The 25,332-nt window shown below is 45.2% G+C and overlaps 1 protein-coding gene across 1 annotated transcript in view; it reads left to right on the forward strand.

The window, feature by feature from the left end:
• The window catches only part of MAP3K9 (mitogen-activated protein kinase kinase kinase 9), a 147,235-nt gene that overhangs the window by 13,869 nt on the left and 108,034 nt on the right, over positions 1–25,332 (forward strand). Inside the window, exon 2 of the mRNA XM_029598754.1 lies at positions 3,606–4,019. Coding sequence (XP_029454614.1) covers positions 3,606–4,019 — 414 coding nt within the window. The remainder of the gene's footprint in view (positions 1–3,605; positions 4,020–25,332) is intronic.

Genomic DNA, 25,332 nt, shown 5'->3' on the forward strand with positions numbered 1-25,332 from the left:
CCTCTGACATCTTCTTAGTGTTTGGGTAATTGCCAGGTTCTAGTGGCCTGGCAATTTCTTATGTTCTTAGTGGCATTGTGTACATAATTACCTGCCCGTGCCCTATGATATATATATTGATAAGACTATCAGAAAGATAAAAAGAAGAATTATAGAACATTTCTCTTGCATCCGCCTTTTAAAGAGTGATGCAACCTTGGTTGATCATTTGGTTTCCACCTCACATCTTATTTCTGATTTACAGTTTTTTCTCATTGAGATTCTCCCTCCACCCCCCCATGGGGGGAATTTTTCTAACAGGTTGTTGCACTGTGAACAACGCTGAATTTTTGAACTAGGTTCACTCCATCCTGCTGGCCTTTATAAAGAGACTTGAATGGTCAGTATTTCTCTGACTACTCATTCTCTGTACCATTACCCCCTTTGACTATTTTTGCTCTATCTCCACCTCTCCTCTTTCCTCCTAATTTTTGATTTGTGTGTTTTAATCTTTCCATTTCCACAATTTTTTCTATATATGGTTTGTTTTTTTTTGTCACTTTATGGTTCTTTTTCTACATTTCTTCTCACATGATGGTTCCATCAGTTAACTATTATTTACTATTTTTTATTTTTTATGATCATGCTGTTTTCTCTGCACTTTATAGCTGTGCCTCTAGTTTATATACTATTTATAAATCTTTCATATTCTTTGGTGTTTTCATCTTTGTTGATTTTGTGCCATATCTCTACACATTATCATTCTCCGATTCTTCTTCACATTTTCTTTCAGCTTTCGCGGTGGTTACTTTGTCATTTACATTGTGGGACCATTTTGTTTTGACGTCAGTGTGTTTTCCCCACCCCTCCATTTTGGCGCAGTTTACAGTTTTTAAATTTTGGTACCCAGCTGATAGACTGTCATGCTGGTTGGCGTCTTCTTTGAAAGTATGTTGTCTTGTTTCTCAGATCGTATTTCTCTCTTTGCACTGTGGTTTAGCTGGTTCGTCCCTTGTGTAAGATATGCCTCTCCAAGGGGGCTTTTCTTTACTCTGTGCGGCAATCACAGAGCCGGTCTCCACGGTGCTAAAAGCTTGTTCACATCTACAACTGTTCCTTTAGTTTACCACGTTTTGTGGTGTAAATTCACCTCATTCTTTATGTTCTTCCATTTGTAGTAGTCTCAGACTGTGATCTTTTACTGCTAAAGCTATTTAAAGCTCTTCTTTTTTTCCTTTTTTTGACTTTATTTTTTGGCTATATTTTCTCTTGCAGCCATTTAAGATTGTGTTCCTTCTTTTCGCCATATACTGCTACTTTAAAGCCTCACACGTTTTTCGACAGCGTTTTCAACAAGGTACTCCTTTAGCATGTCCCTCTTTTTTCATTAATGTTTATTTTGCCTAGTTCTGTTTGGTGCTCTGTGGTCTATGCTTTTTGATAAAACTGGTGCAACACTTTCACCTGGTGTATTTGTCGGGTTGTGGACTTTTCTTATGTGCACATGCCCTTTGAGCTTTTCTTTGAATTTGTTACTATTTGCGGGTGATTGTCTCTGTGTCTCTTTTTTTTATATGTTAGATTTTTTTTGTCAAGTATTGGTGAAGATCGTTCTCGATTTGTCCCTCCTGGTGCAGCCCAAGCGAAACACGGAAGTGTTGGGGGACTAATACATTTAAATAAATCCAGCTTTATTGGTATGCACAAGAAATATGTCTGCCTGACAGCTACAGTGTTTGAATAAGACTGCTTCTAGTTAATCTGGTTTTCGTGCCTGTGATGATCTACTTGCCCTGACACACCATTTCATATATTGTTTGGACTATCCTGAAAACAATCCATAGTTCTTTGATTTTTTTCCATGAAACCACTGAAGTGAAAAAGGTAATGATGGATGGGTGGATCCACAGATGAACATTGTAGAATGTCTGAGGAAGCCAATATCTTTTATTTATATACTCGCTCAAATTTATTGCCTGCCTTTTTCAAATATGGAATTCACTCAAAGCGGGTTACAGCATATTAGAATATTATCTTACAAAAAGATCATGTGTAGTTTCGTTACAAAAGTATAAATAGTTTTAAATAGCAGCAAAATCTCGATGCAGTTCAAAAATAGAAACTTACTTAGTCAGGATTGAGGTGCACTCTAAGAATAAATAACTCCATAGAAAACTCTAGATTGTAGCAGCATGTTTTAAGACAATTTGAGGTGAATGCCAACAGTTTGCTGAAGTCAGTCTAGCAGTTTTGGGTTCTGCTTTTAGGCTTGATAGAAAATCCAGGCTTATTTGCTTTCTGAAGTGAGAGTAATCATGTATTTGTCAGAGCTCATCTGGGAGTTTCATGGGGCAGGTGCCACTCCTGTGAAGGATCTATTGCACGTATCTGTTCTTCTGATTTCTTTGGTCAATGGAATTGTTATGGAGGATCTTAGTGATCTGGCATGCATGTATGAGGGGAGTCTTTTGCTCAGGTAGATAGGTTCATCTTCTCGTAGAGCCTTTCATGTCAGTGTCAGAATTTTATTTTGTATGGTATGGGCAGCCAGTGTAGCTTGTGTAGTGTAGGTGTGATGAAGTCATATAGTTTGCGTACGTTTATCAGTCGTGCAGTGGAGATTTTATTTTGTAGAGTTTGTGGAAGGTCTTGTCTGTAAGACCTTTGTACAATAGATTGCAGTAGTCCAGTCATGTGATTACTGCGACATGATTTGTAAGCCCTTGCCTTGAAATTAAGAACTCTTTGGACACTGTGGTTGATTTAGTTAGTGGAATAAGAAATAACCCATTCATGAATGCTTCAGCAAGCTCCCAATTAAATGTCTTTCAGAGCCTTACATTTCAAATTTTATTTCAAGCATAAAGAAAGTTTCTCTCTTCTGTCTCAATAAGAAATCTTTCCTAGGCTAGAGCTCATGTCGATCGATGAATTGAATAAAAGTCACTGGGTATGTTATGGATAATATCAATCTAATTAACTTTTCTTTTTTACAGACAACTTTTGTATGCTGTATATTTTAAAATTACATCTGAAAATGATCACAAATGGGAAATGATTCTGTTGAACATTTAGGGCTAGATTTTAAAAGCCCTGCGCGCGTAAATCCCGGGGCTTAGTAAAAGGGGTGGGAGGGGGCATGTCTGGGGGGACATGGTGATGGGGCGGGCCGGGAGGGTGGTCCCGAGTCCCTCAGCACAGCGGCCTGTGCTGGGGGATGCTGAGGCGGCGTGAGCAAGCAGGCGTAACTTGCACAGCAAAAGGTGGGGGGGGGGGGGATTTAGGTAGGGCTGGGGGGTGGGGTAGATAAGGGAGGGGAAGGTGGGGGGATGTGGAAGGAAAGTTCTCTCCGAGGCCGCTCCGATTTCTGAGCGGCCTCGGAGGGAACGGAGGCAGGCTGCTGATTTTGCGCAGCCTTGTGCATGCCGACCCCAGATTTTATAAGATACGCGCGACTATGCGCGTATCTTATAAAATCCGGTGTACTTTTTTTCGCGCGCACGTATGTTTTAAAGATCTACCTCATAGCATGTAGCATGTTCTTATGCTAGTTTATCTACCAGAAATGGTATTCATTTTGTGTTTTTTACTTTTCTTTTTTCTGTTTCCATATCTGTCTCATTCAGTGCTAGAGATAGACTTCACCGAGCTGGTTCTGGAAGAAATTATTGGCATTGGGGGCTTTGGAAAGGTCTATCGTGCTATCTGGAGAGGAGAGGAGGTGGCAGTCAAGGCAGCCCGACATGATCCCGATGAGGACATTGGTCAGACCATAGAGAATGTCAGGCAAGAGGCCAAGTTGTTCGCCATGCTGCGGCATCCAAACATCATTGCACTGAAGGGAGTGTGCCTTAAGGAACCTAACCTGTGCTTGATCATGGAGTTTGCCCGTGGAGGATCTTTAAATAGGGTGCTGTCTGGAAAGCAGATTCCCCCAGATATACTCGTGAACTGGGCCGTGCAAATCGCCAGGGGCATGAATTACTTGCACGATGAAGCAATAGTGCCAATCATCCATCGTGATCTCAAGTCCAGCAACTGTAAGTATCGTACAGGAGCACTAGAAGTGTGCAAATTGTATATACTTTTTAAATTAACCACTTATCTATTTATTTTAAAATGTTTTATATGCTGCACTCTACAGTAGTTTGAGGTGGCTAACAAAAGTTACATACATATTTTAAAATGACATCAAATAACATCTGGAAAAGAGGCTTTTGGATACAAAGAGATCCATATTCAATGGCTTTGCCTGGGTAACCTTTTCAAGACCTGGACAAAAGACAAGAATTGAAAACTTCCCATCTACTGCGAGGTTAAATTCTGTCCTGGTAACCTTTTACCTTGTCAAAAGTTAACCAGGTAGAAGTGGTGATGGGGGCATTAAAGGGCCATGCCTAAATGTTAACTGCCGAGTGCTGATATTCAGGACTATCTGGCTGAAGTTACCTGGCTACGTCGTCTGGTCAGAAAAATCCCTGACCTGTAGTTCCCAGGTTAACATTACTCAACTATCTTTCAACCCGGTGTATTCAGCAGGACATTAACCCGGCATGTTCTGCTGAGCATCCGAGTAAAGTTTCCCGCTCACCAGCCACTTCATGGTATTTAAAAATAATGAGGAGGCTTTGATATTGCATTACAAAAAAGGAAGACATTTGTAAATTCAAATCCAAAATTAGTAAGAGAGAGCTTCAGCAAAAGACAGGAATGTCTCATTATCAAGGTTACAGAATCAAACTAGGGACTTGATTCACCAAAATCCTTTTTGCAGAGGCAGCTCAAGGCAATCTGCTGCCTGAGCGAAGGATGAGATGACGCTCCCTCTCTCTGGTACCCACACGAAAGCTTCCTCACACATGTTCTCCCTTCCCCCAACAAGCACTCTCACATATGCTCTCTTCCTCCCCCCCCCCCCCCCCCAGGCTCGCGCGCACACTTACACACACACGCACACACACAAGCAAGCTGCCTCTCTCTCACGTAGGGACTCATCTCTTTCTTCAGTTGTCGCTGGCCTCGCTCTGTTCTTTGGTCGCTGCTGGCCATTTTTCAGCCCCCAGCAACCACGGTAGGGGCAGGCAGAGTGAGGAGTTCTGAGAGGGGCATTTTTTGCTGCCTCAAAATTCTGCCACCTGAAGTGGCCACCTCACCCTGCCTCATTATAGAACTGCCACTGCCTTTTTGGCTTCTGGGGAGCAAATACCTGAAAAACAAATTGTAAATAGCAACTGTCTTAAAAGCCAGTATTAAGAAGATATTTGGTAAAATAAGAACATTTTTGTTAGGGTCGGGGGAAAATACCTTCCACTCTGTCTATAGACAATTATTCACCCAAACGTGTACACCCTTTTACTTATCTGAGACCCAAATATATTTTCTCCTGCACAAGGCAGGCACAGATCTAGCCTCAAGCACTAAGCATCCATGCAGCTTCCATTACTTTCCTTGGTAGAGTTATTGACACTTGAATATTTTATGCTTTATCACATAAGATCCATACATTTTTTTTCTTTTTTTAATACTTCCCCTGTTTTTAAACACAGCCTATATATTTATTTTTTATGTACAAGCTACTTGTTTTAGGACTGATGTTGCATTTCATGCTAAGGATCCTGGTGCTCACCTCACATGGATGTACCCTACCGTTAATCTTGTCTAAAGAACAATCACATTATTTCACTTATCCTAATCTAAGCTTTATACTCTCTCCTTTCTCTCACACCTTGCATTTGCACTTCATATACTCCCTACATGCATGCAGTTTTCCAGATATGTATAACGCTCATTTTCCCTAACTCACTGTGCACATCCATGGCCCCATAGATGTCCAGACCTGTAAAGAGATCTGAAGACACAGCATTGTCAAGCAAGAATCACTCACACTAAAACCTAGCATAGCTCTAATGACATCTCAGTCACGAAGATATTATATACGGATATCAATTATATCTATACTTCACACCATACACACAAAAATCTGCTTTCAATTAATCCATCATTTTTTTGGACCCTACACAGTGTGCATTATCTTCCTAATAACCAGATATTGGTGAAATAACTCTGATATCTAAAAAGGATAAGGTTTATGCAGGTTATAATGAGTCTGATTATGTATTGTAGCCCTTTTTCAAAATAGGGGCGCCTTAAATTGTACTTGATCCTTGCTGCTTAACCTCTACCATTATGCTATACAGGATAGCACTTGTTTGTCTAATCCTTTAAGTAAGTTAGGGAGAAATAACCTTTAGAGAAGATGCCCTGGAAATATGTCTACTCTTCTGAGCATGGAAGTAGTTCGCTCTTTTTATAATTAGTTGTACTAGAAGTTGGGAGTTCAGTTCTGAGAAGATTCCTTGGTTTTCTAGTTCCAAGGGACTGCTCTTGTTGGCTTCGTGGACCCTTGGGCCGATCGGAACCAAAGGATGAACTGCTGAGCGAGGTAGAGCAGCAGTGGTCCCGACCGGGAGGCGGCAAGGACGGCGTCGTGGATGGCCGATGGAAGAACCAAGGAAGCCCTATGCGACCAAGGGCTTTGCCGAGGAAGAAGGAGGCGGTGGAACTGGCGCAGAGGTGAGGAAATCTTCGCCCTGGAAGCCGATCCTCCCCCGAGAGGAGCTCGTAGGAGTTCGGCCGCTGGGACTTAGGAGATTCACCCTGGAAGCCGGAGTCCCCCCAGGAGGAGCCCATAGGGACCCGGCCGCTGGGACTTAGGAGGGCCCGCTGGGGCCGAGTCAGACGGAGTCCAAGATCGAGTGCCGGAGGGTCGTCGTCCGCCAGTCCAGAGTCGTGTACCAGGGAATCGTCGCTCGCCAGTCCAGGGTCAGGAACCAAAGGATCACCGTAAGCCAGTCCGGGGTCAGAAGCCAGAGGATCACCGTAAGCCAGTCCGGGGTCAGAAGCCAGAGGATCACCGTAAGCCAGTCCGGGGTCGGAAGCCAAGAAGAGACCAAGACGATGCAGGAACGCAGCAACTGGAGTCAGGAATGCCTGGGAACCTCGTTGCAAGGCAGGGAAGGCTAGTAACTGCAGGGCTTAAATAGCCCTGCAGCGTCTGACGTCAGGAGAGGAGGAGCTGAGCTTTCCCGCGCTGGGCCCTTTAAGTCTAGGGCTCAGCCGCGCGCGCCTAGGGGGCGGAGCTAACCGCGGGAGGACGCCGGTGGCGAAGAGGAAGCCGGAGCATGGTGCCGGAGGGCCCTGCAGGCCCGTGCGGGGTCGGCCCACGAGGAGGAAGCTGCGCCCGGGGTCCCGAAGGAGGGGAGGTGGCTGCGGACCCGCGGCAGGGTGAGTGCCGATCCCGGGGCCGCCCCGGGATTGCAACAGCTCTCTTACCATGGAATTTTGAAGAATGAAGAGCTGCTCCGAGGTGCATACGCCTGGTTTCTTGTTCAAAGCTTTGCAGAGAGACCATGGACATGGCTTTGTATATGAACAATCCTTGCCAGGAAGAAACATTTGCTGAAGATCTTGGGGTTATGAGTGGGTAAACACCTAGTACTATCATGGGGGTCAAACTGCAGGTGTTTGGTTTCCTTTTGAGTTTCCTAGACTGTTGAAATTCTAACGGCTGGGCTGCTGTCAGGTTTTAGAATCTGATTATCCAAAACTATCTGTTACTATTTCTGCAGTCAGGATCCTGTGACTCATCTACTATGATACAATTACTGCTGTTTTACCACCAAAAGATCCAATTAAAAGTTCAACCAGTTGGAACAGTACTTTGGGTGAGACTATCTTTATGAATCCCAGGGTATGGGTTTGATAGAGAAGAGGCATTCTGAAAAAGGTCTGGCAAGAAGAGCGAAGTTGCACTTGGGGGCAGCTAGATATAGGGTCAAAAAGAAGAAAGGGGTTTTGGTTTTCTTTTCCTTGTCCTACAGAGTACTATGTAAGTGGAGTAGCCTAGTGGTTAGAGCAGCAGACTATGAACTAGGACACCAGGGTTCAAGTCCCACTGTCACGCCTTGTGACCTTGGGCAAGTCACTCCATTGCCTCAGGTTTAAACTTAGATAGTAAACCCTCTGGGGATAGGAAAATACCTCCAGTACCTGAACGTAATCTGCATTGAAGTGCTGAAAAAATGCAAAAAGTTGAATATAAAAATTTAAATAAATATTATCTTTTAAGTAAGCCAGATCCAGTCTAACATCTTATCCAACCATTTTCTCAACCCACAAAACTGGTGCCAGGACCACAAAACCCCAGCATCTGGACTCTCTGTGCCTGAAACAGAGAGGATACAGTGCTAAGTGATTCTAAGCAGTGGTGAGCCTAGAAGGTGTGTTCAGCCTCTTGATGGAAGGATGCAACTTATTTGAGCCCAATTCAGCCTTTTTCCTGTGATTAATGTGAAGCTATTTATCTGATATTTATTTATACACAGCTTCATTTATCCAATTTCAGGAGGTCATAAAATTTATGGCCAAAGATATTCAGCAATTTTTGCAAATTAAAGTAATTGCATGCGATGTTTAAAAAAACCAAAAAAACCCCACAAACATGTCTCGTAGATTCTGCGTTTTTCACTCAAAAAGAAAGTCCACTTTAATTTGGCACATAGGTGGAATCAATTTACAGACTGGGAATTGTATAACTGCTGCTTATCTGGGTTTTCTCTTTTGCTGCCTATTGTTTTCATATCCCATGTGCTGCTAACTTGCACCCTGTAAGTACTGCTTTGGAAGGAAGACAGAATGATGACGGTTGGAAAAGTGAGAAAAATGAGAAATATATAGAGAGACCCCCTAGCTAGATCCTCAGGTTAGGATTTTTGGAGTTTGCAAACCATCCCTGCAGGCATTTCCACTGAGACTTGTCTGGATTGGACAGCAGTGCACTGTAAAGGTGGGGGATGTTCACGAGGAGCAGTGTGGCTTTTGAGTAGCAGGAGAGCTTGTTGGAGTGTTCCCGCTTTTTTGTGCCCCACAGCCAGAATCAGGAGAAGTGATGGGGTTTTTTTTTTTTTTTTGGGAGAGTTTGGAAGAGGATTAGCAAGAGAGATTTTACATACTGGGCTCCTAGCCCTGGAACAAGGGGAAGAGAGAGACTGCAGTGGCCAGCACCACACGGTCTGGAAGGGACTGTCTTGGAGGATTGGCGTTTGTGAGAAGAGCTGCTGCTTTTTCTTTGTGAGATTCTTGCTGTTTTGGGATCCTGCTCCTGCCAGAGGAGGATTGTCATCCCTGCCTTGGGAGGTCAGGAACGTGCGGTGACCTGGCAGAATATTGGCCAAGAAAGAGGTAATCGGCTTTTTGCGCAGTTTTGTTCTTGTTGTTTTGGGAGGAATTTTTGGCCACCAGTTTCTGCTCACAGAGGAGGAGAGAATTTGGGATTTTGAACACTTTCAGGACTGTCTAACCACCAGAGGTTCAGCTTTTACCATCAGAAAAAGAGAGATGATCCCAGCCCAACTAGGAGCTCAGCCTCTACCACTCAGGATTGGTGGGTATTTTCCTAGTGCTTCCCATCCGAAGGGACACCAACTCTGCTAATAGAACTGAGAGAGAGCACTTTTGGACTATTTTGTTTTTTTGTGTGAAGATTAGCTGGAAAATTTTTGTTGTGAACTGGACTTTCAGAATTTCTGGCTGCAGTACATTTTTTTTTGATTAACACCTCACCAGAATGTCAAGCATTTTTTTTTTCTGGTGTCAAGGATGCCCGCAAGCAAGAACATCCCAAGCGTGAGTAGTAGTGTGGATTGAGAGCGTTTAAAGGAAGTGAGCGACACTGTCAGGTCGATACAGTAACGTTGAGTTAAAGATTCCCCGTCTGTAACGTGCTGGGAGCGCACAATACAGACGAGTAAGGCCATCCAGCGATACAGTCTCCAGTTTCACGCGTCCTTAGCGCTTCCTAAACCCTTTCCTAAACCCTTTCCGCACCCAGCATGTAAATGAACGAAAAAGCTGTATAATGAAGGAATTAGCTATTCCCCTGCGATACTGTAACGGGCGCTGATATTATCTCCTCCGTAACCCGCTGTTCTGCCGCGGCCTTAACCTGCTAGTTTACCGCCTCCCCCTAGTAGGAGTTAGTGTAGTGTAGTGTAAAAACATTGCTTACCCGCCCTGGTCCCGTCCGGTCTCCTGCAGCCCCGTCCGGTCCCCTCCTCCCGAAGCAAAAAAAAAACAAACGAAAAAGTAGCAAGGCTCGGGCCTGCTACGGTAAGTGTAAAAAGTGTAAAAAACAAAAAACCTGTGTGTTATATAAAAAAATAAAACAATTTTAAATACCTGTCGGAGGGCCGTGGGTCCAGGCGGCCGGTGGGCGGCGAGCAGCCATCAGCGGCATCCGGTAGTCCCTTCTCCCTTCCTCCCGATTTCGCACGGGCATTCATCCAGGCAGAGGGAGCCGACGGCGAACGACCTCCGGCTCCCCCTGCCTGGATGAGCGCCAAAATCGCACGGGCGGGTCGGCAGCGGGGGGGGGGGGGGCGGCAGCAGGATCCGGGAGCGGCGGGTAGGCAGCAGCAGGATCCAGGGGCGGCAGTGGCAGCGAGATCCGGGGGGCGAGTAGCGGCAGCGTGTTCGATCGGGCAGGTAGGTGGGGAAAAAAGATGGCCGCCTGCACGGGGGAAAGCTGCAATTGGCCGCTGAAGACGTGACGTCACACCCCGTGACACCAAACGTCGTGATGTCACGTCTTCAGCGGCCAATTGCACGCTTTTCCCGTGCAGGCGGCCATCTTTTTTTGCCACCTACCTGCCTGCCCGATCGAACACGCTGCCGCTACTCGCTCCCCGGATCTCGCTGCCGCCCCTGGATCCTGCTGCCGCTGCCCCCCCGGACCCCGCTGCTGCCTACCCACCGCTCCCGGATCCTGCTGCCGCCTCCCCGCTGCCGCCCCCCCCCCCGCTGCCGACCCGCCCGTGCGATTTTGGGAGAAGGGACTACTGGATGCCGCTGATGGCTGCCCGCCGCCCACCGGCCGCCTGGACCCACGGCCCTCCGACAGGTATTTAACATTTTTTTATTTTTTTATATAACACACAGGTTTTTTGTTTTTTACACTTTTTACACTTTTTACACTTTTTTACACTTCCTGGTGCCTGTCATTTCAAATGTCATTTGAAATGACAGGTACCAGCGCACCCAGGTTACTGTATAGGCGCTGTTACAGCACCTATACAGTAAAATGGGTTGCGCGGGCATAACCCTTCCCTAACGCTTCACAGCCGCGGCATGCATTTGCATGCGATTAGAAGAGAGAATCAGGCGTTAGGTCAGGAGAACTGTGCGTGCGGGGAGGAAGGGTGCGCCTGACACTGCCACACTGTTTTTACCGCGGCCTTACTGTATCGAGCCGTGTGTGAGTCTCCACCTCAATGAGCCTAAGGCCCCTGAGGTTTATGCTCCTCCTCCTTTAGGATCTGTCTGTTTGTAACCACTGAGGAATATCTCAGAAATCAGCAGGTTCTCTGTGACCTGCCCTTTGAAAGACAACCTGGCTGTTGTCAGACTTGACAAAGCTCTTCCACATGAAAGTGTTTGTGTCTCACTGTGGTCTGTCTATCAGTCCTTATTTTTGGGCGCGTTTCAGATTTACCAGTACTAGAGTGTGTCTGCTACAACAAATGGACTGAAATAGGGTAGGGACCATTTCATTTAATTACTTTATACATATTTAGGGATCTTTGCTTTCTTTTATTTTTCCACAGATTTTTTTTAAATTACATTGCAATTCCCAGAAAAATAAAAGAAAAACTGAAAATGAAGATCTGTATACATATGGCTTTTGTAGCCAGCTATTGTAAGGCATCATGTTCTTTACAAGTTTTATTCTAATTGTGACTTCAGTCACCAGGTGTAATATTCAGCTTTGAAGCGTATATTGGCACTTAAATCCCCTTTTTGTGATACATTGTCAGAAAATGAAGGATTGAGATGAAGCCTGAAATCCTAGTATTCTTCCTAATCTTTCTCCTTATTTATTTTTTTTTAAATAAGGTGATGTCATTTTCCTCAGTCACTTCCCACTACCTTGTTTTATGACTTGGACATCAATAAGTAGCAGGATTAGCTGAAAACCCCGATGAGTGGACAAAAAAATGTCTAAATAGACCAGACACTGAAGCAAAAACAAGAAATGAAAAGTGAGCATTTTTTTGTTGTTGGATAAAGAGCTTGATCGTGTTGGCATGGCAACTGAATCTTTGCTAGAAAAAGAAATTCGAGTAAAGAAATACGTATATAGGTGGCATGCGGCACTGTAGCTTTTGATGCTGCGCTGCATCATTGCCGGTTGTGCTGACTGTTTAGCTGTGATGCCTCTCTGCTTGCTGGCAGCAGGCTGCAGCCTTTGGCACCTTGGAGCATTCAATACAGGCTGAAAGGAGACAGCCTGGAGCCATCCACATTTCACGCCACAGAAAGAAATCTAAAATGAAAGCAATACATTTTGAGGAGAGTGTTCAAACATATTTTTTTTTTTCCTGCGCCTTAGAGCCCGGGCTTTTCATTATCGGCAGTGTGCCAGAAGACCGGCCTCCTGTGTATACAGAGCGGCTCCTGCGAAAAAGTCACAGCACAGCACTTCTTGTTCCTTTCTGACGAGCTGTGCAATTTCACCAGCATCTGTACATGCACATAAGGCCTTGACAGCATATCCTGTTACTCTTACTCTTCCCGGAGTAGATTTTATCCTTGTGTAGGCTTGATCACTCCCACAGAATGAAGGGTGAATATACTGGAGGTGAAGCTGCTAAACTGTGTACATGGCCTGAGGTTTCTTTCCAGTAGTGATGGCTGTTTCTCCTATTTTAGGCTTTTGTTTTTTTTCATTAGCTTGAGGACCTATCATTGACAATTAGTCTGTCCATCCAGATTTTTCAATGGAGCAACATCTGTACTGATTTGGCTGAAAATTGGAATAGTTGTTGGGGAATGCCAAGATTGGTTCAGATTGGTTCCATTTTAGGAGCACCTGAACCTTGTTTGCACCCCTGTGTTACAGGGTACGTAACTTTCTCCAACTCCACTTTCTTTCCCATTTTGCATCCTTTGCCACCAGCTGATAGTCACACCCCTGAGGTTTATGCTGCTCCTCCTCCTTTAGGATCTGTCTGTAACCACTGTGAGGAATATCACAGAAAGCAGGTTCTCTATGCCCTGCCCTTTGAAAGGCAGTCAGACTACGTGCAAACTTGACATAGCTGCTTCCACAATGAAAGTGTTTGTGTTTCACAGTGGTCTATGAGGAACCAAAGTTTAAAAAAAAAAGTTAAAAAAAAATTTGCCAGCCAGTCAGTGGGTTAGAAAAACGGACGCTCAATTTTACCGGCATCCGTTTTCATAACCCGTGGCTGTCAGCGGGTTTGAGAACAGACGCCAGTAAAATAGTGTTGGTTGTCGGACCCGCTGACAGCCACCTCTACCGCTAATAAGGAGGCGATAGGGACGTGCTATTGTCCCTAGCTCCTCCTTATTACTGCGCCACCTCATTTAAATGCAGAATTGCGTGCCCAGGAGAGGTGCCTGGGCGCGCATCAGGAGAGCAGGTGCTCAACACGGAGTGCTCGCTCTCCCGCATTTTTTGTGTATTGGCCCATTTCTGTCTTAAGTAAAGCTGTAGGTACACTGTTGGATGTAAACAGTCTAGAGGCTGGTGTGCTGATTGTTGTAAATAAAGTTGAAATCCTTAAGAAGAAGGCTGATGTCTATGTGCTACATAGAAAGTTACTTGGGTATACCACAGAAGGTTTTATAAAATTGTCCACCCTCTGGGGGTAATTTTCAAAAGTTATGTGCGTAAATGTAACAAACTATCGTAGCAATGTTTTAAAGCCATTTACTTGACTAAATCCTATGGACAATTCAATAGCATATATTTGTAGCAATTTTCAAAAGCCACCTTACTCGAGTAAAGTGCATCTACTTGAATAAAATACAGTTTTAATTCTGTGTGCAAAGCAGTGTTTATGTGGACAGGGTTGAGGCAGGATTTGCACAGTACCTGGATGCGTTTGCATTTTCTAAATTATGCATGCAATTTTCTCTGAAAACTACCTGCAAATATTAATGGACTTTACACAGTCTTAAATTACCTGCTATGAGAGTAGTTTTCAAACTAAAAGACTGAAGTCTATAGATGCAAACTACTGAGACTCTTTAGCCCAAATTTTCAAAGTGAACTTGTCTGAATAAGTTTGCTGAGAAAATTTGCCTTTTTAATCTATGCATGCAGTTGTACAATTATTCCCAAAGGGGCAGATTTTAAAAGCCCTACGTGTGCCGGGCCTATTTTCAAAAGGCCCGGTGGCTCGCGTAAAGCCCCGAGACGCGTGTAAGTCCCGGGGCTTAAAAAAATGAGCGGGGTGGGGGCGGGGCGGTCCAGGAGCGGGGGTGTGGCCAGAGGCCTCTGCAAGGCCGCTGGGCCGGGGGATCCCATGCATGCAGTTGGCCGGCGTGCGCAAGTTACACCTGCCTCTGGCAGGCGTAACTTGTGAAATAAAGGTAGGGGGGGTTTGGGCTGGGGGGGGGGCGGGATAGGGAGGGGAAGGTGGGGGAGGGAACAGGGAAAGCCAGTTGGTCTCCCCGAGGACTTGGCGCGCACGAGGTGCACTAGTGTGCACTCGCTTGTGCGCGCTGACCCCTGATTTTATAATATGCGTGCATATTATAATCATAGATCCATTTCATCTTACTATATTTTATACATTTTTTTTAGAACTTGCAATTAAAAGCCAATATGAGAGAACCTAGCTTTTACTAATTCATAGGCATGACCTGTGTTATGGAGAAGCTTCCTGCATCAGGGGATATATTTCAGATAAACATCATATACCAGCATCTTTCCTTTGAGGCTGCCTCATAGGCAATAATAGGTTGCCAAAAAATATGAATGGTTATTTGAGGAAAAAGGGTGCACTGCAAAAAAAAAAAAAAAAAGGTACAAAAAGATCTTACCAATCCAAAAGCAAATAAAATTAGTGAGTAGACACACCTCAATAGAATAAAGATTACATTTATTAACAAAAAAAAATATTGTTAGATACTCCCTAAACTCTATAGAAGCTCCTAGACTTAGGAACAAAACCATTTCTATGAATTGTGTGGTATTTCTATGATACAGATAGAGCGGAGGTGGCCCAGAGAAGGACTACCAGAATGGTCCGGGCTCTGCTTCAGAAGCTCTGTGAGATGACGTTTAGTGATCTAAACAAGGTACAGAAAGGCAGAAAGTATTCAAAAAAGGGATTCATAATGTCCAAGAAGCAACCCTGATTCCAGAGAAAGGAAGAGGCTGAGGAAGGGTAGATTCAGGAGCAACCTCGGGGAAATACTTTTGCCTGGTAGGTGCGTGGAACACCCTTCCGGGATGTGTTGGAGGCTTAAACCGGTAACAGGGTTTAAGAGGGCTTTGAGCGAGCACAGAGGTTCCTTCATTGCTGAAAGAGATGAAAGTACACTAGTCCAGTGCTGCTTATCGGATGCAGCTCTGGAGCCGCAAGGAGAGGATGAGTGGGACCCTTGCTCCCAGCAGGGATGATTTTTTGCCACCGGGGTGAGGATGGGAGCAAATAAATTCTTTAGACCGGGGGGGGGGAGCAAGACAGAAATGTAAAACTGGAAAAGGGGGAGGGGGAACACAGATGGCACCTGGAATGTATTTTAGGAGCACTGGACCAGCATTTGTAATTTATATCAGGATGGGTGCAGAGAGCCCTTAGAGTTCTCACTTTTTTTTTTGTAATGGTACAGTGCTAGACACCTGGATATCTTTTAAAGATATCAGGATAAGTAGCAAGTTATCTAGCCACATAAGGCCGGCTAACTTTAAAATCTAACTGACTATATTCAAACATAGCCCGTTAGGTTTTAAAGTTAGCCGGATACATGTAGTCAGATAGCTTTAAACTAGTATATTCAGCAGGAGATTATACCACTGAATATACTGAACAAGTTATTTGGCTAACATTAGCTGGATAACCTGTCCCCTAAACGACCTACTGAATATTGGCTTCTTATATTCTGTCTTTCAGACACTTCATAATATATGTGACTTTTTCGTAGAGTTGTAGAGAGATTTTTAGGCAGAAAGTATTTGGAAGTGTTGGCAAACAAAATAAAAACCAGTGGATCAGAAAACCCTCTGTTTCATGTAGAGAAAGCATGCAGAAGCCTGACTTTGGGAGTGCTTTCTGACATAGCAGGAAGATGATATAGTGCCTTCTAGTTTTAGTGCTCCCCTGACACCGCTCTGTGCCCTTCGCTGACGTAATGAAGCGCAGTGTGCTGCTGTCTGATACTTGCCTGCTAATTCCTGATCAATGAAGGACTGCAGCTAGGGCTAGAACTACAAGTGAGCAGTGTACTGATTTGTTGGTTTGCCATGATGTGGACTTTGCCGTAGGAGGATTTCCCCCTGACCCCTCTGCTGCTGTCTGCTAGGGCAGGTACTTCTGATATAACAAGAGGGGACAGCAAGCAGATCTTCCTGTGGTCTGTGGGAAGGACAAAGAAACACAGCATCGATTTAATTAATATCATTTGCAATCTCATTTAAATGACTTTGTATATTCATTTTAGTCATGGTGGCTAGGAGAAACACACATGTTGAGGCCGTGTTCTCATGCTTTCCTTTTTAAGATATGGGAATGATATTAATTATGGAAAGAAGAAATGAAAAATGCTGCTTTTTGTGGGCCAGTCTTAGTTTGGCATATAGAAGTACCATACATTTTGGCTGGACTTCTACATAACACTATTATTGTATTATTTTATTTGCAGCACCAGGACTTATACGTATATTTATTCTTGTTTCAGTAATTATGAAAATTAGTATTTACAATTAGGTGTGTGCAGGGAAAATATTGTTTTGTTTCATTTTGTTCATGCCTTTAATAGGCCACCACCATTTGTTCCCTTAGTTTTAACTGAGAAAGAAGTTTTGATCTGTTCATTTTATTCGTGCATTTATTTGCCATGATACTCAATGGAGGAAGCTGTGCAGCCTATTATGGGCATCCAAATGGGGATTTTCTAATAATTTTTAATGAAACTGGTGGGTAGATGACAGTCTTGGAGGCGTTAGCCTTCCGCTATGTCAGTGTGGTACCAAAAGTGGCATAAAGAGCCCAAGGATTCGCAGTGGGGCAGACCAGTACCAGCAGTGGCAGGAGTTCTCCAAGGCACTATCGAAGGAGGAAAACAGTAGCAAGACTGGCCAGCTCACACCAAGGCTGCAAAGGTGTGGCAAAAGTCACCAATGGCTTCATAAACCCCCCCCCCCCCCCCACCCCCAAGGTACTGTGGTGAATAAATAGCTTAAGGCACAATAAAGGGGGAAAAAAGCAGCACAAGAGGCAGAAAATCCTTCAAGGTAGTGACAGAGTGAGTGGCATGAAGACCCCAAAGCATCAAGGCTGTACCAGTGTTACGATTCTGGCTGCTGTGCAGCCTCCTCACCACCAGAGGCCTCCCATGAGTACTCTCCCCTGGCTGGCCCGGCCTTCCTTGCCTACCTGTCCTATATCCACAACTCACTATTTAACCCTGCCTAGCCCATGCCTCGGTGCTTCGGCATTGAGTTCCTTTGGGCTCCCTGCTTTAGCCACCTGTTCCTTGCCTTGCGCATCCTGGTTTCCTGCCTTGCTTTGCTCTGTGGCCTACGGGCCTCCTGGTTCTTTGCTGATCTTGCTCTATGGTCTACAGGCATTCTAGTTCTTGCTTGCCTTCTTGTCCCCTCTCTCCCTGAACCCCCTTGTAGCTGTGCTATTACTCTTCTGCTTGCCCCTGCTTCCCCTTGGACTTCTTTGCCTTGCTGCCTTCGGGCATTCTGTGTTTCATGTTCAGTGTAGGCCTTGTCCTGGTTTGTCCAGTCCTGTCATTGTCTGTCTTCCTTGCTCTGGTTCCCCTCCTCCAAATCACGCTTTCCTTCACGCTGTTCCTGTATTCTGATTTCACCCATACTTGCACTCAGTTCCAATGTAACAGTTCACGCTTACCTGCATTCACATCCACGCATACCCACATTCTGTTCGTGTTTCCTGAAGTTCACCCTTACCACCCTGCACCCAGCTCCAGTGACCCTTCTTGGCCTGCACCCAGCTCCAGCGATTCTACCCAGCCTCACCAGATCACCTGCATCTGCTCCCATCCTCCTGTCCTGTGTCATTCCTGAAGGTGGTGTTCACCACACCAGGCTACAGCCCTAAACTGTAACAACCAGTTTCTCCACGGATTAAAAATCTAGGCATTTTAATTGAGTCTAGTCTTTCTTTTAGAAATCAAACTTTCTGTTGTCTATTCCCGATTTTTTATACTATGGCTGTTAAGCAACATTAAGCCTTTATTGTTTCTGGCTGTCTTTTTTTGAACTGTTTCTCTGGCTCTAATATTGCCTTTGCTAGATTACTGTAGTGCATTATACATTGGTTTACCAGCATCATCTTTGAAAGCCCTACAAATGTTATAAAATGCTAATGCAAGATTAATCACAGGCCTTTTGTTGAGAACATAAATCTTCTGTGCTTCAGGAGTTACATTGGCTTCCAATACAATCATGTGACAAGTATAATGTTTTACTATTGGTTCATAACCTCCTGGCCTTAGATTTTTTTTTTTTCCTTAGGTAAAAGCCTTTTTACAGATATAGAACCCTTTGATCTGTGGAGCGAGGACTACTAAACATGCCCTCAGTTCGACAGGCTCATCTGGCTGGGACTAGGGAATGGGCATTTTCATTTGCTACCCCCGACTTCTGGAATTCTGTCTTTGCAACAAAATTGTACTAAAGACATTTAAGGGAATGCTAAAAACTTACCTTTTTGCGTGTACTTTTAACTGAGCTTTTCAATAGCGACTTGCAGAAGTGAGCTGAGTTTATGTACAACAGTATTTGTTTTTAAGTGAAATCTTATTTAATTTTGTGTTTGCTTTTATCTTTTTAGAAGCTGTATGTAATTCATGTAGCAATCTAGTTTTTACTAATTGTATGCTTTTAGTTTTATATAATGTTTTGGTATATATGATTATGTATGTTCCTCTTCTGTATCTACCTTGAGCTTTAACATTTGGTGGTACATAAGCGTTTTAATAAAGATAAATAGAGGCACAAAGAGGAAACCCAGAGTTGCAAGAACACTCCAAGGCTACAACCAAGGAGCAAAAGCCATCAACCAAATTGGTACAAAGCCCTAGATAGTGAAAACAGACATGAGAGCAGAAAAGGTCAAAATGGTCCATCCATTGTGCCCAGCAAGTTTATAGTAGTAACTGTTGCACCGTAAAGGTCACCTCCATACTTATCAGTGGTGTTATTACGTGTGTTTTAGTGGATCCTTGGGTGCTGTGGAGAGGACCACGCCCACAGCGAGGAGCCACAGCACTGAGCTAGACTCTATACACAAAACACTGCAATTGAACTCTTTTATTATACAGCTTGAAGATAGCCACCAGGTGGCAGTGGTGAGTTGTAGTCTCAGGGACCTTGGCAGAGGGAGCCCTTCTCTCCTAGGTGACGTCATGAGGTTCTGCAGCATGGAGTTACTGTGGATGAGACAGATGAGATATTAGAGTACTCACTCGGGGTTAGCTGTTATGGATGTGATTCCACCCAGATAGTTGTTGAAGGTACAGGCACTGAGGCAGGGAGAGCAGGCCCTCGAGGAGCGAGTACCTGTTCCCTGAATGGCACCTGAAAATAGAACAGAGGGCCCCTGAGGAGCGGGTACCCAAGTTAGTAGCAAACCCCGAAGGGCAGAAGGAAAGCTTCCTGCAAGCAGCAGGGAAGTGGCAGAGTAGCGCAGACAGGAACAGTTCGAGTCTATTTGAGCCTTTGCCAACTCAATGAGCTAGCAATCTTGAGAAGTAGATATACCCGGATTGGCGTGATGTCAGATGAGGGAACGCCCTCGAGGTTCACACCACTGGGCGTACTTAGATGTGGGTTGCGCGTGCATGTGCACCCTAGCAGGTACTTGGGAGGAGCAATGGCGTATGGCTGCACCATAGCCGTTCCGGTGACGCCAGAGAGGTCGACTGCGGTAGCCACCTTGCCCAGGTAAACGGGAGGAGCCGAAATAGGGGTGCAACAAGCGGGGCGAAGCCGTCGAAGACTGACGGACGCAACAATCAGTTTCCCAGACCATAAAAGTCAGGGCCCTTGTTTATTGCTGTCTGAGTCCAATACTTTGTTATCTCTTGCCGTTGAAGCAGAGAGCAATGTTGGAGTTGCATCAGAAGTATCAGACTTATTGGCTAAGGGTAGTAACCACTGCACCAGCAAGTTTACCACCAAGCACTCTTTTCTTCATTTTCATTCTCTAGCCTTTAGGGATCCACAGTGTTTATCCCATGCCCCTTTGAATTCTTTCATGCTCACTGTTTTTGTCTTGTCCTTCTCCTCCTCTGGAAGAGTATTCCAGGCATCCACCACCCTCTCCATGAAGAAATATTTCCTGATGTTAGTTCTGAGTCGTCCTTCCTGGAGTTTCATTTCATGACCCCTAGTTCTACTGATTTCTTTCTAATGGGAAAGGTTGTCTATTGTGCATCATTAAAACCTTTCAGGTATCTATATTATATCCCCTCCTCTCCTCCAGGGTATACATATTTAGCTCCTTCAACCTCTCATAAGTCATTTGATGGAGACCCCTTCCCCCCCCCCCCCACAATTTTGGTCACCCTTCTCTATACTGCCTCTATCCTGGCCCTTTTGAGATATGGACTCCAGAACTGAACACAGTACTCCAGGTGAGGCCTTACCAAGGACCTGTTCAAGGGGATTATCACCTCCTTTTTCTTACTGGTTATTTCTCTCTCTATGCAGCCAAGCATTCTTCTGATTTTAGCTACGCATTGTCACACATTGCTTTGCCGTATTTAAATCACTAGACACTATCACAACAAGGTCTCTCTCTTGGTCTATGCACAACAGCCCTTCGCCTCCCATCACATACAGCTCTTTTGGATTACTACACTCCAGATGCATGACTCTGCACTTCTTTGCATTGAATCGTAGCTGCCATATCTTCAACTACTGTTCAAGCTTCCTTAGATCATGTCTCATTCTCTCTACTCCTTCCAGCATGTCCACTCTGTTGCAGAGAAGCCAGAGGAAATCCCTGGAGGAGGCCTATTGACATATAGAAAAACTCAAAATAAATAAATAAAATAAATTTTCTAAGGAGTCAGCTGTTTGGTTTTTGGAGTTTGTCTTCACTAGAGGCTCAGATGCTTCTCACTAGAGGTACCAAATGCACTTTAGTTACTAGCTGCTTTAAGTCCTACGATTCAGGTAATCCAGGATGCTATTCTTCTGAATCAATTTTTGCAAATACTGCTTCCATTATCTCAGAAGCAGTAATCATGGAGGAGCAAAGACCTGGTGGTTCCTAGGTTCTGCACTTCAGCAACCCTTCCTTTTTGCTATGATAATTCATCAAAGGCTAAATACCCGATGAGAACAATAATAGTGATAACCAAAAGAGAATGGAGTTTGAAGAAAATGTTCAAGAGAGAATGAAACAGTTAAAGATAAGTGGGTAGGTAGCCCTGTATAAAGCATTGGATAGCCAGGGCAAGGCCAAGGGTTGGCGAGTACTGTAGGGAAGGAGATTTGGTAGGAACCTCTTTAGATAGCAGGAGCAGCAGAGGGAAGCATCTTAAGGTACCAAGACTACCTTGGAGCAGAGGTGGGAGCAGTGGCACTGGCGATTTATTAATAGTAGGAGCAGAGCAACACAGCAAAAAGAATAGCTGTGAGTCCCCTAAGGTAAGTAACTCGAAGGCTGAGGCAGATGAAGAATGATAAGTCTGAGGAGTGGTACAGCACGCATGCAAAGCAACGGATGGCCAGCGCAAGACCAAGAGTCAGCAAGTACATTAAGGGAAAGTGATTTGAAAAGAACCTCAAACACATGAGGGATGCCTATCTCAGAAGAAGGAATGTGGTTGATCCTACCAGTGGTTTAGCATAGGCTTCCATCAAACTGTAAAGATCGCGGCATACGTGTGTTATATACACACAGCTGGTACAGTGAAACTGTGAATGGCTCATTAAATCAGTTATGGTTCCATCTGGTGATTGTAGAGCTAATACATGCTGATGAGCGCTGATTCTCAAGACATAGTGTGTGGTATAACCACAGTATAAAGGCATACAGTATGGGAATCACAAACAGCACAGAGGTGCCTATATACCCAAGGCAGCAGTGTGAGGAATTGCGAACAGCACAAATTTATCTAAACCCCCAAGATGTGGAGTGCAGTCCATTGCAAACAGCACAAAGGTGCCTAAATCACCAAGGTGTTCGGTTTGGGGAATCGTAAGCAGCACAGGCCTGGACAGAGACAACAAACTATAAAAGAGGTGAGATGGAAGGAGAAACTTTATATTTGTTTTTCTTTTTTTACATTTTTTTTTCCTGGGGACAAAGCACCACAGTATAACCAACATAGAAATGTGGTGAGAGAACTAGGCTGAGATCCAAACAGCAAACAGAGGCACCAAACACTCAAGCTTGTATTTCATAGGCATAGCATTGCTTTGGACTATTTATCTAAACCAGTAAGGCAGTTTATAAATTTGTATTAAATAAAACAGCAGGTAGGGATATTAACACCAAGACCTTAAGGAGTTGTATCTGAAGCCTTACAGGTAAGCAGTGCAATATCAGCAAGCCTTTAAGGTGGTACATCTGGGGTCTGGCAAGTAGGTAGAGTGGTAGCAGCAAGACTCCTAAGGTGCTTTCACTCATCTTGCCACCCAAATGGAAATTCTGGAAACCCAATTAGAGAGACCAGCTTTTCCATGAACTCTGCTGCCAGCCTTGAGCAATGAGAGCTCATGATGTCCCCTGCCAGTGAGAAGACATATTCACTGGCACACTGGTTGGTAGACAGAAAAGATAATGCTGAGCCACCTTGGCTAGGTCTGGCCAGACTGTGGACTTGTGTGCCCAATATACAAGCACATCTTTTGTCTGTCCTCGATGGGCTGTACACGGTAGCGTGTGTCAGAAATTTGTGTTGAGGTCTCATTTGCTGGGGTGGGGCAAGGTTCTCTCTTGCTACCTGCTTTAGCCGTGGCCTCTGTCAGGAAAGCATTTTTATGACAGCAATGTGGCTTTGGTATATTGAGGTGGGGGGGAGTGGTAGTTGACAGGATGCTGCTTATGCTTGGACTATTCTCTTTCAGGTGGCCACTCTTTCCTAGGCTACACCCTCACTGTGCCTTTGCCTCTGGTGCTCCTGTTCACACACCCCAGCTACCAGTATCTCTGTCGTGAATGTGAGATGCTGGGACTGGAGGGTGAGATTGCCTTTCATCCATGGATCACAAAGTGTAGCAAGCATGTATGCATTGTTTTCTGTGAGAGGTTTCAGTCTCTCTTGCACCTTCTGCTGCAAGGAGTTCAGAAACTGCATCGCTTCTGCTTCCATTTCCTCTTGTTCATGGAAACTCTCTACAACTTTTCATCCAGAATATTCACTCTAGAAATCACCCTGCCCAAGGTAGCACTTCTGGCACCTAGATCCTCCATGGTATCCTTGAAGGACATCAGGATTTGTACCAGCTATCTCAGCACTACCCAGGCATGATGTCCCAGGGGGTGAATCACAACTATCTCTGTTGCCAGACACAGATCCTGAAGGGGTGTCTGCTGCTCTATTAATCTTTGCAGCAGCATATAGGTGGAATGCTAGTGAGTGCCAACATCTTGAATCAAATACTTGTGAAGCATCCTGAATTCTTCCTGCGTCTCATTGAGAAGCTGCTAAGCCTCCATGCTTCAATGGAAATTCCCTGCTTTTTTCTTGCACACCTCTATCAGGTCCTTCAGGAATAGATTCCTGTCATCATTGGGCCCCAGCCCTAGGACATCCCTCATTGCCAGGTGCAGCAAGTGTGCAAAGCAAACAATACCCTAAAAGCCCCCAACTTCATGTTGCATAGGAGGTGGACCCTTGGGCCAAGGTGGGGTTGACACTACCCTTAGGAGGGATCCTACGGGTCCCCACTGTCGGCAGGCAGAGTGGGCTGACTGACGGAGGCCAGCTGGAGCTTCGCCAATACTAGCCCTCGTTCCCCGCAGGTTGAGCCTTTAGGTACCAGGGCCGGCTGGAGTTAGGTGGGCCTCCGTATGTAGTTGTTGAAGGAAGAATGGTGTGGTCAGCCCAGAGGCAGCAACAGCTGAACTGGAAAGTCTGTACTGGACGAGGCAGAGTCCCGGGGACCCGGGCACCAATAGGAACTAAAGTCTGACAGGAAGCGCCTGAGCAAGAACAGGTCAAAGCCTGAAGAGCCAAGTCCAGGACGTAGACTGAAGAGACATCATTGAACAAGCTGAAGTCAGGTCTGGCAGCAATCAAGGAGCGGTGGCAAGGCAAGGCTGAGGTCTGGACTAGGAGAAGATCAGTAGCGTAGTCAGGCAAAGCAGAGGTCGGGTCCAGGAGAAGATCAGTAGCGTAGTCAGGCAAAGCAGAGGCCGGGTCCAGGAGAAGATCAGTAGCGTAGTCAGGCAAAGCAGAGGTCGGGTCCAGGAGAAGATCAGTAGCGTAGTCGGGCAAACCAGAGGTCGCTGGAACAGGAGACGCTGGAACAGGCAAACTAGAGACATCGGAGTGTATGACCCGATTGTCAAGGCGAGGAACGGGAAGCAGGGCTTCGCCTTAAGTATCCGGCCTATGTGACATCATTGGGAGGTGCCCCTGTGGATTTTCCCACCCTTGGCCCTTTAAAGGGCTGCAGGTTGGCCATGCGCGCCTAGGGGTGGGGCCGAGTATGCTGACGATGCGCAGCCCCGACAGGAGCTCCGCTGTGAGGCCTGCACGGGAGACTGTGAGTGGGGGAGCTGGGGACACCGCGAACTGGCTGCGGCTGTGGAGGAGGAGAGCCCAGAGCTTGTGGACAGGAGAGCGAGGTGAGCAGGGCCGGCCGCGGAGCGGACACGGCTGGGACATGCAACATATAGAATCATGTAGTCAGCTGTAATAGGTTTGCTGATGATATCCAGCTGCTTGCCTATTTTGATCCAGATATTACAGAGGGGCTAAAAAATCATCTATTGTCTTGCTGCCATTTCCTCTAGGCTATAAGACTGTAAGTTCAACCCATTAAAAACCAAAGGATTACGGTCAGGAAAATTAACTTGTCTCTGGACAAAGTTCCATCAGTTTCAGGGATCGCTATTCATCCAAGAGACATTAATACTTTCTATGGTATCAAACTTGACTCTAAGCTTTCAATGCAGGATTAATTTATAGAGGTTGTGCATTCCATGATGTTTATTTGTGGTTTCTATGGCAAATTGTTGCACTTGGTGGTCTGCAGTCCCACCCCACGAACCGCCACTCTTACCTTGACCCTAGGAGACCCAGAGCCGCACAACGCTGGCCTTTCTGAAT

The sequence above is a fragment of the Rhinatrema bivittatum genome, chromosome 4 (assembly GCF_901001135.1).
Source record: "Rhinatrema bivittatum chromosome 4, aRhiBiv1.1, whole genome shotgun sequence".
Classification (NCBI taxonomy): Eukaryota; Metazoa; Chordata; class Amphibia; order Gymnophiona; family Rhinatrematidae; genus Rhinatrema; species Rhinatrema bivittatum.